Source organism: Narcine bancroftii, chromosome 6, assembly GCF_036971445.1.
Source record: "Narcine bancroftii isolate sNarBan1 chromosome 6, sNarBan1.hap1, whole genome shotgun sequence".
NCBI classification, from domain to species: Eukaryota; Metazoa; Chordata; class Chondrichthyes; order Torpediniformes; family Narcinidae; genus Narcine; species Narcine bancroftii.
Window position 1 is genome coordinate 214266611 of NC_091474.1, and position 17767 is coordinate 214284377.

Sequence of the window (17767 nt, forward strand, 5' to 3'; positions counted from 1 at the left end):
TAAGCGAAGTGTCCCTCAAATAATCTCCGGACAAAATGCACCTACCTTAACCCTCTTTTACTGTGCCATGTGTCTGACCATTAATTGAGATCTTTTGAACAGTTGTTCAACCTTGATGGTGGCTTGTCAGCTCTTGATGTATCACAACCTTGTTCCACAGAATAAAATATTGATTGGATTGACACTACAGGGTTAGGGATATGCATCAAAGATCTACATTTCAAGCCAATGAATTCTATAATGAAGTGCCAGTTGATGACGTAGACAAAGACAATGTGGTCAAACAATAATCATGGCTTTTATTAGCAGAAACTCATGGTACAATAATGAAAGACAATAGGTATATATAGTTATATCCAAGGGGAGTGTCCTTAACAGCAGAGATAATGCACAGCCAATCTTAGTACAGCAAGGCTCGCCAGAGGGGAGACAGGCAGCTTGGCAGGCATTCACCACAGTCTCCCCCCCGGCAGAAGAAGGGTAAAATCAAAAGGACAGCTGCTAGGAAAGACTGCAGCAAGCGATACATAGATACCATGTTTGGACTTGAGAATACTCAAACAGCCAAAATATGTCAGTATCTAGCAAGCAATCGAAATATAATGAGATATTTTATGAATATGTCAGCCTATCAGGTTGTTTACGAATTCTGGTGCTTCGTCTCAAAACAGGTGGCTCCTTTGCAACCTTGGGAACCTGTACAGGTCCTGGGTCTGTAGTGTGGGAAGGACTGACTTCTGGACCCGCTCCAGAATCGCCAGCGTGAGGCAGTTGAGCCTCAGCATGGCCATCTGAAAGTTTACTAGGGGTCACAGGCTGGGGGGGTGAGTCCAACCTCTCACGCTCAATCTGAGTAGGGGTGCGAGGATGGGGCAAACCAGGCAAGGCCAGATCTCTTAGGGGTACAGTGTCAGTACTCCCATCTGGGAATCTAACATGAGTGTAGTTGGGGTTAGTATGCAGTAACGGAACTGGTTGGACTAGGGGGTTTGTTTTACGCGCCCGAACATTGCTCTTCAGCAGCACGGTTCCAGGCTCAGATAAACAGGCTGGCCAGTCCATCACAGTTCCTGATTTCCTAGGAAAGGGAAACATACGTTCATGAGGTGTTTGATTTGTTGCAGAATGCTGAGCCCCTACCAGTATGAATGTAATTGGGAAAATCAAAAATGCTGAAAATTCTGTCAAGTAACTTAATGACAGACGCTAACGAGACATCAGGGCAGGGTATTGCAAAGGGAAACCTGGAATATTCGTCAATTACAGTAAGGAAATATACATTTTTGTTATTGGAAGGTAACGGCCCTTTAAAATCTAAGATAATCCTCTCAAAAGGTCGGGTTGCCTTGATGAGAGTGGCCTCCGGAGCTTTGAAGTATTGTGGTTTGCATTCTGCGCAAACAGGACAGCTTTTAGTCAATTTCCTGACTTCTTCCAGAGAGTAAGGAAGGTTTTTACCCCTTATATAGTGGAAGAATCTCATGACTCCTGGGTGGCACTGTCTGCTATAGATCTCTTTTAGCCCTTCCAGCTGAGCACCAGCAGCAAATCGTGACAATGCGTCAGAAGGGTCATTTAACCTGCCCGGTCTGTACTGGATCTCATAATTATAAGTTGAGATTTCTATTCGCCAGCGTGCCATCTTATCGTTCTTGGTTTTACTTTTGTGTTTAGTACTGAACATGTAGGCTACATGTAGGCTACAGATTTCTGATCAGTGACAAGAGTAAATATTCTGCCGGCTAGAAAGTGTCTCCAGTAGCGAACAGCTTCAATAATAGCTTGGGCTTTTTCAATGGCACGATGTTTAAGTTCAGGTCCGCTTAAGGTGCGGGAGAAGAATGCCACAGGTCTGCCCTTTTGATTCCTGCCATGGCACAATCTGAGGCATGGGTTTCCACTTGGAATGGGACATCTTCGTCAATGGACGAGAGTGCAGCTTTGGCAATATCAGCTTTAATTCTCTCGAAAGCCTTCAAGGCCATTGGAGAGGAAAAGATTTAGTGTTAAACATAGGGCGTGCCTTCGTCACGTAGTCCCGAACCCATTTGCAGTAGTAGGAAAAGAATCCCATACACCTTTTAAGGGCTTTTGCTGAGTTTGGGGGTAGTAACTTCTTAAGGTGGGCTATTCTTTCCGGGTCAGGGCGGATTTCGCCCTTGCGGACAATGTAGTACAGAATGGATAGCTCTGTCGTGTTAAACACACATTTGCCCTCATTAAATGTAAGGTTGAGTTCTTTAGCTGTTGCTAAAAATTTCTTTAAGTTGTTGTCGTGCTCAGCCTGTGTTTTCCCAGATAGTGACATTATCCAGATAGGGAAACGTACCCTGTAACTCATACGTCCTAACAATCTTATCCATTTCCCTCTAAAACATGGACACACCATTAGTGACCCCAAAAGGTACCCTTTTAAACTGGTATAACTCTCCATCAGCCTTAAAAGCCTTATCGGGCCGTTCCCCTTTCTTAATGGGGATTTGATGGTAAGCTGCTTTGAGGTCGATAATGGAGCACACTTTGTATTGCGTTATCTGATTAATAATTTCATTGATGCGTGGCAGGGGGTAGGCATCCAGGTTCGTGTAACGGTTGATTGTCTGGCTGTAGTCAATTGCCAGTCGTCTCTTAGAGTGATTTTTTCATAACTACCACTTGGGCCCGCCACTGACTCTTACTAGGTTCAATTACTCCCTCACGATCCTCTTTGCTGTAAGAATGTCTCTTAGTGGCAATTGGCTGACACTCGGGATAAATCAGTGAAAAGGGAAGGAGCTTTGATCTTTAATGCGGACAGACCGTAGTAACTTGCACGGGGGATGGTAAGTGTGGGTAGTGGCCCAATGAAATTTAACACTACACTGTTCATCTGAAATTGAATATCTAACCCCAGTAACACGGGGGCGCAGAGCTCTGGCATAATAAAGAGCCACACATCAGCAAGGCAATGTCCCTGCAAATTTAAAGTTAGTTTACACTTGTCCCATATAGTTTTTGTAAATTCACTATAAGCCATCGATATCTTTCGGTTCGCTGGATATCTCCGCAAATTTAAGGCTCTGGCAACTCTCTCGTGGATGTAGCTGTCAGTACTCCTCGAGTCTATTAGACAATGAAGAGTCTCACCATTCACCTCCCCCTTCATAGTCGACCGTTCCATTCTGTGACATCCCCCAAGCTTTGGAGTCAATTGAGGTATCAGAGGGGGTCTTATCTCGCCGTCACTTGAAGTCGATTCAGCCTGCTCGTCTGAAGATTCTCCCTTTTCTCAGTTGTCTTACATTCCTGCAGCTCCAGGATGCATTTTCTTGGTGCTTCTCTTCTTCTTATCAGTGGGAGTACTTTTCCCCTTACACACTTTAGCGAAGTGGCTGATTTTTCCACAATAGCTGCAAGTAGCAAATCGAGCCGGGCACTTCTATCTGGGGTGTCAGCTCTTATCACAGAAGTAGCATTTTTCAGGAGTTCACCCTTTTCTTTTCTTCGGGGTTACTGCACTCCTGGATGTTTTCTTTTCGGTTTCTAGAATTTACTGGACCGCATGGCACTTCTCAGTGTTTTGGCTAGAGTGACTGCCTGGTAGTAGGTTAAGGGCTCCATCTCCAGTAGCCTCTGTCGGATGTAACTGGAGTCAATCCCGTTGACAAAAGCATCCAGCTTCAAGGCATTGCGGTGTTGTTGCACATTGACTGCCCTGATATCACATTCGTTTGCCAGCGAGTCGAGGGCCAGTGTATAGGCAGCATCACTTTCCCCGGGTTTCTGGCGTCTAGTCAGCAACTGGTGTTGAGCAAGCACCACATTCCATGGCACTGCATAGTAAGCAGACAGACGTTCCCGGGCTATAGCCAGAGTGGCAGCTCCTTGCGTTATGGCGAAAGGGACCTCACCCAGCAAAGAATTCAGGTGGCCCCACTGTATCGCCTCATCGACCACGTTGTTTCGAGCCATGTAGTAATCGAAACAAGCAATCCAGTGGTTGAAAATTTCTCTGGCCCTCGGGGCAGACTGGTCGATTATCAGTCGCTCTGGCTTGAGGGCTGCATCCATTTCTGCTAATAAAATTGAAGTGCCGGTTGATGAAGTAGACAAAGACGATGTGGTCAAACAATAATCATGGCTTTTATTAGTAGAAACTCATGGTACAATAATGAAAGACAATAGGTGCATATACAGTAATGCACAGCCAATGTTAGTACAGCAAGGCTCGCCAGAGGGGAGATAGGCAGCTTGGGAGACATTCACCACAGGCACCTGTGCTGGGCACCATGAGGGCTTGCAGACTTTGGGGGAGCAGCAGTCTGGTGCAGGACACCCGAAATGGAGAGAATATTCCCCATTAAGAAGAAGCATGGGAGATGACCCTACAGGAAGGTGACCACAGCAGCAGACAAGTGAGGGGCTTAGCAGCTGAAGCACCCACAGAGGCAGTGGACTGTTGTTGACTTGAGGTAAAAAGATTTTCACAGGGTGTGAACCACCGGCGACTTACCCCTGAAGAACACAAGCAGCCTGTAGGCTGCTAGAGACTGGTTCATGGCAACCAGGTATCGGTTTGAGAGTGTTGAGGGCAAGAAGGGGTCCCAAAGGATCTTGGGTGCTGAAGACTTCTTGATCGTATCGGAGGTTTGGAAACTGAACTCGGGTCATCAATGATTTGAACAGGAAGATGCTGAAGTGCTGAAGGCAAATCCATGGACACAGCGACTCTGAAGGTACTTTCTTTTGCTTCTCTTTCTTCTAATTGTTAGGGGTGCCAGGCAAGGCTCATTGCAACTCTTTGCCTTGCGGCAGACAAAAGTTAAAATATATCATGTATATTACGTTTTGTATTATTACGTGACAATAAAAGGAACCTTGGAAGTTTCAATGATGAAAGCACAACATTTCAGAATTAGAATTAGAATCAACTGTCATGAAGATGTCACAAAATTTGGTGCTTTTGCAACAGTATCATAGTTAAAACATTCATATTATGAACCATCTTACAACAATAATGTATTAAAAAAATTAAAATAGTAGAGCATGAAAAGTAAGGCAGTGTCTTTGGTTCATTGATTATTCAGGAATCTGATGGCAGCGGGGAAAGAAGCTGTCCCTGGGCTGCTGAGTGCTCGTCTTTAGGCTCCTGGACCTCCTTCCCAATGGTAGCAGAGAGAAGAGGGCATAGCCTTGGAGTTTACTCTTGTCCAGAGAGTGGTGCCTCCACACCAGGTAGTGATGCAACCAGCCAGAATGCTCTCCACGGTACACCTGTACAAGTTTATGAGAATCTTTGGTGATATGCTAAATCTCCTCAAACACCTCACAAAGTAGAGCCGCTGGCGAGCTTTCTTCATGATCGCATCAACATAGAGGCTCCAGGGCAGATCCTTGAAGATGCCGGCATCCAGGAATTTGAAGTTCTTGACTCTCTCAACAACTGAGCCCTCGTTGAGGACTGGGTTATATTCCTCTGACTTCCACCTGGTCCAAATTATCTCCTTGGCTTTGCTAATGTTAAGCGCAAGGTTGTTGTTACATCATTCAATGAGCTGATCTATCTCCCTCCTGTATGCTTCCTCATTGCTGTTTGTTTTCTGCCGACAACTGTGGTGCCATTGGCAAAATTGTGGATAGCACTGGAATTGTGCCTGGCCACACAGTTATGGATGTACAATGTTAGAGCAGTGGGTAAAGCACACATCCCTGAGTTGATAATCAGTGAAGAGTAGACATGTTTCCAATTTGTATTGACTGAGGTCTTCTGATGAAAAAGTCAAGGATCCAGTTGCAGAGGCAGGTACAGAGGCCTAGATTTTGTAGCTTCTTGACCACCACATATCTCACAACCATCGAATCTAAAGAAATCTAGTTTTCACTTTTCCTCTGCAAGTCATAGTTTTTGATGAAAAGCATCCCCCCTAATTATTCCACACTTAAAGCAGAGGAGGCAGGAGATGTAAAAGCCAATGCAAGGTGCCTGTTTCATCTTAGTATGCTTCCTCCCTCAACCTTCCAATGCTTAGATGTAATCAAAATTTAGCTCTAAGTGACCAATAGCAGTGTATGAGCAATACGAGCAATTGTCAGACCAGTAAAATTTATTGCTGAACAATCAAGTAAGACATAAATGAGCAAGGTGTGGGTCATGGGGTGAGTGTGCTGCCTGAGAGGCTTGGCACCATTGTGAGGGAGGAATATCAACGTCCCGAATCAACACACCAGGTGACCTCGGAAGGGACTGGGTGATCCACAAGCAGTCTCCAGACCTAAATCTAATCTGGTTGGCAGACCCCAAATCACAGGCACCTGATCCTTGCCATCTTAATACAGGAGTCCAATTCACTCAATGTCACCAAGATCAAGGAGCTTCCTGAAGATTTTAGGAAAGGAAAACCAGAGGTGTATGATCCAGTAATCAGTAGACGATCAGAGGTGGAGGCGGTAAGCAACTTTATATTCCTGGTGGTCACCATCTTAGAGGACCTGTCATATTAATGGCATTGCAAAGAAAGCACGTCGGTGCCTCAATTTCCTTAGGAGTGTGCAGATGGTCGGTATGTCATCGGAAACCTTGGCAAATTTCTGCAGATGTGTGGTGGAAAGTGTGCTGTCTGACTGCATATTAGGGTTAGGTAAGGGGTACCAAGACCTCTGAGCGAAAAGCCCTGCAAAAGGTAGTGGACACAGACTAGTTCATCACTTGCAAAACTTTCCCCACCATCAAGAACATCTACATGAAATGTTGCTATTGGGAGATCAGCAGCAATTATAAAGGATCCACATCACCGTAAACCTGCCCGTCACGTTAATGGGCAGAGCAAACTGTAAAAATGAAGTTAATGCTGAGACTTCAATACTTTTTTTCCATCCTTACCTATCTCACTACCTAATAATTTTTTAAAAATTCTTAATGCACACATTCGTTCATTCCTTTGATCAGGTAAAGTTTCTAGAATGTACATGAATTATAAATTGGGAGGGTTAAAATTACCGGATATAAAAAAAATACTATTTAGTTGCATAAATTTGGTTCGTTGTTGCTTTTGTTTTTAATGAAACGATTCCTTCCTGGGCTATAATTGGCTTGCACATGGTAGAGAGGAGATGGCAGAAGAATTTATTTATAAATGGAATTTTAAATGATTTAAAAGGAAAACAAATAACCCATTATTTAAACATGTAATTCATATTTGGGATAAAGTTAAACAATTTGTGGGATTAAAAGAAGGATTATCCTCAAAAATGGCTCAATCTTAAAACAGTTTAATACCCATGACTTTGGGTAATAGACTCTTGCCTACCTGGTACCAACATGGTACCATTGAAGATTGTTATGATCAACAGAGGAAATTTACGTATTTTTTCTTCTTCTTTTCTTTGACTTGGCTTCGCGGACGAAGATTTACGGAGGGGTATGACCACGTCTGCTGCAGGCTCGTTGGTGACTGACAAGTCCGATGCGGGACAGGCAGGTACGGTTGAAAGGGAAAATTGGTTGGTTGGGGTTGGGTGTTGGGTTTTTCCTCCTTTGTCTTTTGTCAGTGAGGTGAGCTCTGCGGTCTTCGACAAAGGAGGTTGCAGCCCGCCGAACTGTGAGGTGCCAAGATGCACGGTTGGAGGCGATAACAGCCCACTGGCGATGGTCAATGTGGCAGGCACCAAGAAAATAAATATGACTTATCTAACAACACATTCTTCTGCTATCTCCAATACGATCTTTTTTGAGGAAAAAGTGGGGGCCACTAATGATCCTACCAATGTGCTCAGACATGGAAACTCCAATTTGAAAGGGGAATGCAACCAAATTTATCTCTAATATATATAAGATCAAAGCCCAAAATCTGGACTACATAGATCAAGGGAGAGATGGGAACTGGATTTGGGCATTGTAATTGATCCACAATGCTGGTCAGATCTACATGTAGATAGTATGATTACCTTAATTAATTCTAGATATAGATTGATTCATTATAATCTTCTGCACCAATTATATCTCCAGAATAAACCAGAATTTTCTGATAGGTGTGGTGCAGATGTTGGTACCTTTTTACATTCCACCTGGTTATGCACGAAATTAAGACAATTTTGGAAAGAACTGGGGGAAGTGTTGATAAAAATTGTAGGGATGAACTTCCCTCTAGACCCAGAATTGCTTCTTCTGGGGAATTTCGTAGTTATAAAAGTTAACTTCTCCAGAAGTAAACCTAAATTTATTAAAATTGTGGTGTCAATAGCCATGAAATGTAGAGCAGTACATGGAAATCCAATTTCCTACTTCACATTGATCATTGGAACATGGAAATGAAAAGTTGTATTCCCCTTGAGAAAACTACTTAGTCTTGGGAATAGATACAGTATTTTCGTCAAAATTTGGAAACCTTATTTAGATTACTTTAATGTCTAGATTGTATGATTTATTTTGATATTTGTCAATTAGCATACTCCATATTAGAAATTTAATACTTTTAAAATGATGTGACTCTGAGCTGTTGAACCTTGCTCCTCTTGCTTTTTCTTTTCTATTTTCTTTCTTTTTATCTGTCCCCTTTTGAATCTGGGGAGGGAGTGCTGGGAGAAGAGGGACTCTCCTTTCCTTTTCATTTTTTGGACCTTATGTTTTTCTATGATTTTATATTCAATGTATTATTGTTATTATATTAATTGAGTCCTATATGCTGTATTTTCTTAAAACTTAAATAAAAATATTTAAATAAAAAAGAATCCAGGACATCGTCTGTTCTTGCTGTTGCCATCAGAAAGGAGGTATAGGTGCCACAGGACTCATACCTCCTGGTTCAGGAATAGTTGCTACCCCTCAACCATCAGACTCCTAAACAACACTCATTTAAGGACTTGCACTTTGTTCTGATTTATTACTGAATATTTAGAACTTCTGTATTTGCACAGTTTGTTTACATTTCCTTTCTTTCTTTGAGTAAGTTTACTGTTACTGGTAATTACAAATTCTGCCTGAGCTACAGGAAAAAGAATCTCAGGATTGTATGTGACATTATCTTCATACACTGACAACAAATTTGAACTTCGTACTTTGAATTCCAAGGAGAAGAATAAATTATACTGCAAAGAGCTGGCTGTACATTTCTGCTTTTGCAAAAGTGGGACAATTTCCCATGTGCCATGTCTCTGCTACTATTGGACAGCAACCTGCTCATGCATTTTAAGGCAGGAGAGCAATCTGAAGAAGTACAGCTAGAAGATCTAGATGGCAACCTACAGTTTCTTCTTGGAGAAGAACAAGCTGCTTCTCAACTGCAATCTGTTCACAAAGGGCATATCACTATAACAAATTGCTTGCAAGTTGTGGAGGGGCAGAGTTATCTCAGATCCCACTGATTATCTCCTTGGCTACGCAAGCCTTATTCATTTTGATGTCAACTTGCTTAGTGAAATTCCAAATAGTTTTATTTTGTAAACATACAATAATTTCACAAGTAGAATATTATTTTACCAATTAATAACTCCTGTAACTAACCCTAACCCTAACCCTTAGAACTAACAATGATTAAGGGCAGTTATTTTTTCATTTGCACAAGAAAACATGGTCCTCTAGCCATCGATAATAGTTCGACACATATCTGTTATGTAAAATGCCAATAAACCAGGGAATATAATTTCGAAGGGTTTTGACAGAATAAAAAAATAATTTTTTTTGTGATGAAAAGATAATAAATAGAGACACAGAATCCAACCTGATTCAGACTTCTCTAAACAGTTTAGAACAGTCAGACTCCACCTTTTAAAAAAAAAACAGTGCTGGCCCTCCTTTAGGACTCTGTTCAGTTTCTGGGTACCCTTCCTGTGAAGCTGTCAAGTTTTCGATTCCTCCATATTTCCCTCCTACCGACTGCATAAAAAAAAACTTTAAAAACACTAAAAATAATGTTATACAAGGTAAAAAGAAGACAAGGCTTTTACTAATGTGCTGTGGCCCCCTAGGGGTGCCATAGGCTCCCATTGAGAATGACTAGTTTAGAGTCTGTGAGAAGGAAATTCAATGATTTTCTATGCTACAATCTTATGGTCTCAACAAAATAAATGGAGTTCTTTGACAAAGAAAATAGAATTGCTGACATATTATGTACAGGAACTTTCAGAAGATATTAAATATGAATATTAGATTACACAGGGTGGAAACTATTATACAACTGGCTACAGGACCGAAAAAGTGAAGATGGCAGTAATTTTTCTGACTGGTTGGAAGTACAGTACACAGTGATACAAAACCAATAAGTAAAACTGTAAATGAAATAAAAGCTGGAAGGGCTCATGAGAATTACATGGAAGCCAGGAAGGAACTTATGAAATAAATCAGGAGAGCTGGAAGGGGGCATGAGAAGGCCTTGGCATGTCGGATTAATGAAAACCCCAATGTGTTCTATGTGTACGTGGATAACAGAATAATGACGTGACTGAAGATAGGGGCACTTAAAGATAAAGGAGGAAACATGTGCCTGGAGGTGGAGGAGGTTGAGGAGTTCCTAAATGGATACTTTGCTTCAGTATTCACTGGAGAAAAGGACCTTGGAGAAGATTTTTAAGGACAGGATTTATATACATTTGGAGAAGTACAGTCTTCTCAGGGATACTCAGCAATGCTTTAATAAGCAATGCTTCATAAGCAATGCTTCACACAAAGATTGGTGGTATTGTGGACAGCGAGAAAGATTACTGCAGCTTAAAAAAAGATATTGGAAAGCTAGAGGAGTGGGCTGAGAAATGGCTGATAGAATTTACTACGGATAAGTCTGAAGTGTTGCATTTTGGAAAGACAAATCTAAATAGGTCATATACATTGAATGGTAGACAAGTGAGGAGAGCAGAGCAACAAAGGGATTTGGGAGTTATGGTAAATAGTACCCTCAAAGTTGATACTCAGGTAGATAGAGTGGTGAAGAAGGCATTTGGAATGTTGGCCTTCATAAATTGGAGTATTGAATTCAAGAGTTGGGATGTTATGTTGAAATTCTACAAAGCATTGGTGAGGCCAAGTTTGGAACACTGTGTGCAGTTTTGGTCACCGAATTAGAGAAAGGATATAAACAAAATAGAGAGAGTGCAGAGAAGGTTCATGAGAATGTTGACAGGATGTCAGGGTTTGAGTTACAGAGAAAGGTTGAGCAGCCTGGGGCTTTTTTCTCTGGAGCATAGAAGATTGAGGGGGGATTTGATGGAGGTGTTCAAGATTTTAAAAGGGATAGAGAGAGTCAACGTGGATAGGCTTTTTCAATTAAGAGTGGGGGATATTCAAACCAGAGGCCATGGTTTGAGATTTCAGGGGGAAAATTATAAGGGGAACATGAGGGGAAATTTCTTCACGCAAAGGGTGGTTTGGATGTGGAATAAGCTGCCAGCAGAGGTGGTTGAAGCAGGGATGTTATTTACATTTAAGGAAAGACTGGAAAATTACATGGAGGGGAGAGGATTGGAGGGGTATGGACCAGGTGCTGGTCAGTGGGACCAGGAGGGTGGGGATTTGTTCCGGCATGGACAAGTAGGGCCAAACTGGCCTGTTCTGTGCTGTATATGGTTATATGATTATATGGTTATAAGGGGGCATTGTGCCTCATGAATCTGAGTTTTTTGAGGAGGTAATAAAATAAATTGATAACAGTTGGGCAGTAGATACAATGAATTTTAGTAAGATATTTGACAAAATCCCCCTTAGAAGACTTGTTCAGAAAATCATGAAGCATGGAATCCATGGAACCTAGGTTGTGTGAATTCAGAACTGGCTTGTATGCAGAAAGCAGAGAGTAGTAGTGTACAGAAAGTATTCTGCCTGGAGGTCAGTGACTAGTGGAGCTCTGCAGAGTTTGGTTCTGGGACCCCTGCTCCTTGTGATTTTTAATACCTGGAAGAAGAAGTAGAGGGTTGAGTCAGTAAGTTTGTGGATGATACAAAGGATGGAGTAGTTGTGGATTGTGTAGAATGTTGTCGTAGGTTACATCAGGATAGAAACAGGATGCAAAGATGGGCGGAAGAGTGACAGATGGAATTTAATCCAGATACGTAGAGTTGATGCATTTTGGAAGTTCAAACTTGAAGGCAGAATACATGGTTAGTGTAGAAGAGCAGAAGGACCTTGGGGTGCAAATCCATAGATTACTCAAGGTTGACAAAGATTTTGATTGGATAGTTAAGAAGCCCTATGGTATGCTTGGCTTCTTTAGTCAAGTGATTGTGTTTAGGAGTCATGAGGTAATGTTGCAGCTTTATACTCTTTGGTGAGACCTCACTATTGCGTTCAGTTCTGATCATCTCATTGTAGGAAAGATGCAGATACCATGGAGAGGGTGCAAAGCAAATTTACCAGGATATTGACTAGATTGGAAAATATTTCTTATGAGGGAAGGTTAGCAGAGCTAGACTTTTTTCTATTGGAGTGAAGAAAGATAAGAAGTGTTTTAATACAAGTCTACAAAATTATGAGAGGCATGGATAAAGTAGACAGCCTTTTTCCCTTTTTTTTTTCCCAGGGAGAGAACAGCAAGCAAGTTTGGTGGAGATATTGGAGTAATTTCCTTCTTTCTTTTTTAAATTTTTAAAAATTTATCTATCTATCTATTTATTGGTTTTTAATAGAGAGTTGTGGGTGCCTGGAATGCATTGCCAGGGTTGGTGGCAGAAACTGAAACAATAGGGGCATTTAAGACACTCTTAGACAGCCACACAGATGAAAGAAAAATAGAGGTGTAAGAGGTAGGGAGAGTTTAGTTTTTTTTGGTATACAGGTTGGCACTGAAGGGCCTGTACTGTGCTGTAATAGTCTACGTTCTAATAGAGGCAAGAGGTTACTACCAGATACAAATTCCCCTTCAAGAGGCTCTTTGGCAGATTGATTTTCAATCATTATTACTGGAACAATAATCATGAAACTCCCATTTTCACATCAGTGTTAAAAATAGCTTCAGAATATTTAACAGCAATTGGGTTAGGCATCCCATGACAGTCTTGCCAGGAATTCCCTACTTAGGGTTACAGAAAACTTCAGTTCTAAAAGTTCTTTTCCTCTTGCTCACATTTTCTCCCCCAACATCCCTCCATTGCCCCAATCAAATTAATTTTTCCCTGGTAAGAGCTAGCAATTTTGACTAGGAAGCCTTAAGATGGGATTGCATGCTATTGATGCAAGGTAAATTTTCTAACTGCTTTTATCATGGAATACATACCTTTTGTTTGGTGTATATAATGATTGTGATCATATCCTCTGTCTGAAACCATTCATATCTGGTAAAATTGTAAAAAACACAATTTGTATTGGATGACAATAATTTTTGAGTTTATAGTTTAAAATACATTTTCAAGGTCAAACTATGTGAATGCACAATTTCCATAGGCTTATAATCACACCTCCCTCCTGAAGAGTGTTTCTGCTCTGTCAGACATACGCTTGGAGATTTTTCTTCATTATGTTGATAATTCTTCTGCCATCAACAGTGAAAGTCTTCCTTTAATAGCAGTCCCTTTGCAATAACTGAGCTCAACAGACACTTTTTCTTCTTAATGATATTCCAAACTATTGACTTTGGCAATCCTAAGGTTTGGGTAATGTCTCTTACTGTTTTATTCTTGCTTTTCACCCTCATAATATCTTTTTTGACTTTCATTGTCATAACTCTGGTCTTCATGTTGAAAAATGGTAACTTCAGACTCCAAAGGTGATCAAAAGCTTAGAAGTAAGCCTAAGTCTCTTATACCTGCACCAATGAAGCAACTAAATATACCTAAGAACTCCCAAACACCTGTGAAGCTAATTGTCCCAAACTGCCCTGAAATGAGGGAACTATGTATAAAAAGTGCTGTATATAAAATGTATACAAATAACAATGAATAGTCTGGAATTTGCACTTTAATTACATGGAATTATTTGATTACAAATTTAAAACTGTGGAGCACAGGGGTAAATAAAAGGAAAAAAAGATGTGGCTGGTAGCAGAGATTGTGTTGAAATTGATGGAATTGTCTGCGAAGTCTAATGGGATGGAAAGTACAGACTAAAGGGACTCTGTTCTTGTTTTGCCTTGCAGAAGGTGGTGTGAGGGAAGAAATATGAAAAATGGAGGGGATACACATAAAGGCTTTATCAATAACAGTGAAGGCGAATCCACATTTATTAAAGAAAGTGGACATTTCAGATGCCTCATCCTGGACAGAGACACAGCAGAGGAATTGGGAGAAAAGATTGTGTGGGAAGAATTATAATCTGGGTAGCTGTGGGGAGTGAGAGGGGATATGTGTGGATAGTTTGCCTCCTGAGATGGAGACAGAGAGGTTTCTATGCCTCCCCACTTACCTTCATCCAGGGCCACCCACACACCTTCCAGGTGAGGCAGATCTTTATGTGCACATTGACCTTGCATGTACACTTCTTACAATCACCTCAATAAGGGTCCTGACTCGAAACACTGAAACATCACATCTACACATGGACCACAAGTTTCCTTCAGCATCTCAGTGTTTGCTCAATATTCCAGCATCTGAAGTTATTGTGTATCATGATCTTTCTAATGCTCACCGATTTCAACCACATAGTCAACCAACAAGCTGCTCTGTACTTCCATTTCTTAATCAGGCTCCAGCAGCATATTATCATTTAGGTTTAATTAAATATTTCAGGGGATAGAATACATTGGCTCTTTCCTGAAATGCAAGAAACTATCTCAATACGTGCTGTAGAAAACAATGCAAAGTCCAAAAACACACATTGCTAACAAGAATCTAGAATTTACAATGCTTTTTGCACGTTCTTTTGACTGTAAAACAAGCAGTAAATCATAAATTTTTGAACAATTAAACAATGGAAATCTTTTGCAATTTACCTAAACATGCTTAAATCAATGGATCTGGAGATTTAATCAACTCCCTATGCAATTTGTAACATAAATATTTATACTGAACTTTATCACTCATCAAAAAGATGCATGGTCACTCTATCCTCAATACTTCTATTCCTATAGTATTAAATATTTAGCTCCCTGAATTTTTAGAATTGTATGACTTAGAGCAAATTCCTACATTCCAGGAGTTAACATTGTGGGACTCATATCTACATTTTCTATTACAATTTCCACAAAAGTTTTAAAAAGTTGTGAAGGACATTATAATTGTAACCAACATAAGCCAATCCAAATTAAAATTGAAACAAATTAGTGGTTAGGTCATTGATAGAGGCAGTGCTCCACTATAAAACTCTTAGATAGCCATTTAAAATAAATAGATGAATATATTAACATATTGGTTAGTGGAGTGATAGAGATTAATAACATCTGCAAATTACCAATCCTAATTCAGATGAAATCTTCCATCAGCACTGGAAAAACAGGAGTATTTTAATGAAGTCACAGAGAAAACAAATATGACACTTACCTTGGAGAAATATCTTGAAGTTGCTTTTTAGATCCATCTGGAACAGTTATACCTGTACAAAAATAACAACAATAAAGTTATACAAAAAGAAAAGCATATTTTGAGCACATTTTGTCCCATTTCTGTGAAATCTGATACTTCCTAGGTGGATCTACGTCTTTCTTACCCTGTTTGCCCCTGTAATGCAATAACTTCATGTGCAGATGGCTCCATTATTGCAAAGGATATTTGACCTAACACCATAGGAAACCATTTCCATTACCCAACCTTAATTTTCCACAATATTCATTAGACAAACTATCTTGGTCTCCTCAGTTAGCCAAAACAATCCCTATGAAAACCGAAGTTCCCTTGATATCCATTTGTGTATGGACAGGCATAATCTAATTTTGAATTGCCTGAGTATTGATAAATCTCTTGGAAAGTGGTCAAATGTTAAATGTTGGTGCTTTGCTTTTCTGAACAATTACATTAATTTATCATCCAGACAGTAAGGGTAACTCACACATCAAGTCTTTTCCCCCAGGGTTAATGAAGATACATAATACAGTTTGTCTGTGTAAATTAAACAAAAACCATTAAATATAATTTGATTGATATATCCTTGCAGGAATAAAACTTACAATGTCTATAGCCTTGTGTACTATCCACCCAGACCACCCGCAGATTGGAGAAACCACACTTTATTTTCCATCTGGGCACTCTCCAGCCAGATGGCATTAACATTGACTTTATTGCTTTCCATTAAACTCGCTCACATTTTCTCTCCCCTCCCCCCTTTCCTGTTGTTGGGCACTACCAGTTGCCCCAATAATCACAGAGACAAAGACTGAGGGGAAAGATAGGCTTTATTACACACAAGACTGCTGGCCCGGATGGGCAGGGAAGGAAAAGGTGAGCGAGTTTGTGGCCTGGATTACAGGGGAGGAGTCTAGGAGAGGATGTCATCAGGAGGGCGAGCCAGCCCATGCCTGTACTGGCCAGTACTGTCACAGTTCCTCACTCATGAACGAGGACCCCCGGTTGCCGTGAATATAGCAGGGTACCTCAACAGGGTGAAGATGCTGCGCAGCGCCTTGATAACCGTCGTCGAGGTCATATCCGGGCAAGGAATAGCAATGGGGAACCTGGAAAACTCATCCACCACCGTCAGGAAGTAGACGTTCCTATTTGAGGTTGGAAGGGGGCCCTTGAAATCGACACTGAGTCGTTCAAAAGGGGTGTGTGGCCTTAATGAGGTGTGACTTTTCTGGCCGGTAGAACTGCGGCTTGCATTCCGTGCAGATATGACAGTGTCTGGTCGTGGACTGGACATCCTCGACAGAGTAAGGGAGGTTCCGAGAAGTGGTACAGCCTCGTGACTCCGGGATGGCACAGGTTGTCATGTAGGGCCTGGAGATGGTCGAGATGCACACTGGCGCACGTCCCTCGGGATAAGGCATCTGGGGGGGGTCATTGAGTTTACTCGGCCGATACAAGATATCGTAATTATAGGTAGATAACTCAATCCTTCACCTAAGAATCTTGTCATTTTTGATTTTACCCCACTGCTTTGTACTGTACATGAAGGCAACTGCCCTCTGGTCTGTCAGCAGGGTAAACCTTTTACCGGCCAGGTAATTTCGCCAGTGGCGCACCGCCACAACGATTGCTTGTGCCTCCTTCTCGATGGAGGAGTGCCATGCTTCAGGACTGTGAAGGAAAAAAATGCTACAGGCCTGTCTGCCTGGTTAAGTGTGGCGGCCAGTGCAAAGTTGGATGCATCGCTTTCCACCTAGAATGGGATGGATTCATCCACGGCATGCATCGTGTCCTTCGCAATATCTCCTCGGAACTGGTGAAACCCTGCCTGGGCTTCCGCCGATAATGGTAAGGTTGTGGACTTAATTGGGGGTGGGCTTTATCGGCGTAATTGGGCACCCATTGTGCATAGTAGGAAAACAGCCCCAGGCACCTCTTCAGTACCTTCAGGGTGTTTGGGATTGGGAGCTCCATGAGTGGTCACATGCGGTCAGCGTTCAGGGCAATGACACCATGGGCCACGACGCATCAGAGAAGGGCCAAGCAATCTGTATTGAACATGCATTTGTCCTTAATGTACATCAAGTTGAGGGATTTGGCCGTACGTAACAACTTGGCGAGGTTAGCGTCTGGTCCTGCTGGTCGTGGCCGCAGATGGTGACATTATCAAGATATGGAACGTTGGCGTTAGCCTGTCCTCCTCCATACGATCCATAACCCTTTGAAAAGCAGAGACACCGTTAGTAACTCCGAAATGCACACGCAGGAAGTGAAATGGTTTGCCGTCGGCCTTGAATCACGTGTAGATTCCATCGCTCGGGTGAAGGGGTATTGATGGTAAGCCAACTTGAGGTCAATGGTCAAAAAGACTATG

General features: G+C 41.6%; 1 protein-coding gene across 3 annotated transcripts in view; it reads right to left on the reverse strand.

The window, feature by feature from the left end:
• cyb5r4 (cytochrome b5 reductase 4) overlaps positions 1 to 17767 on the reverse strand; it is a 121912-nt gene that overhangs the window by 63910 nt on the left and 40235 nt on the right. For all 3 annotated transcript variants that reach the window (XM_069887451.1, XM_069887452.1, XM_069887453.1), the window contains exons 6-7: positions 15373 to 15424; positions 13176 to 13233 (exon numbers count right to left, since the gene is read on the reverse strand). In XM_069887451.1, the coding sequence (XP_069743552.1) occupies positions 13176 to 13233; positions 15373 to 15424 (110 nt within the window). The remainder of the gene's footprint in view (positions 1 to 13175; positions 13234 to 15372; positions 15425 to 17767) is intronic.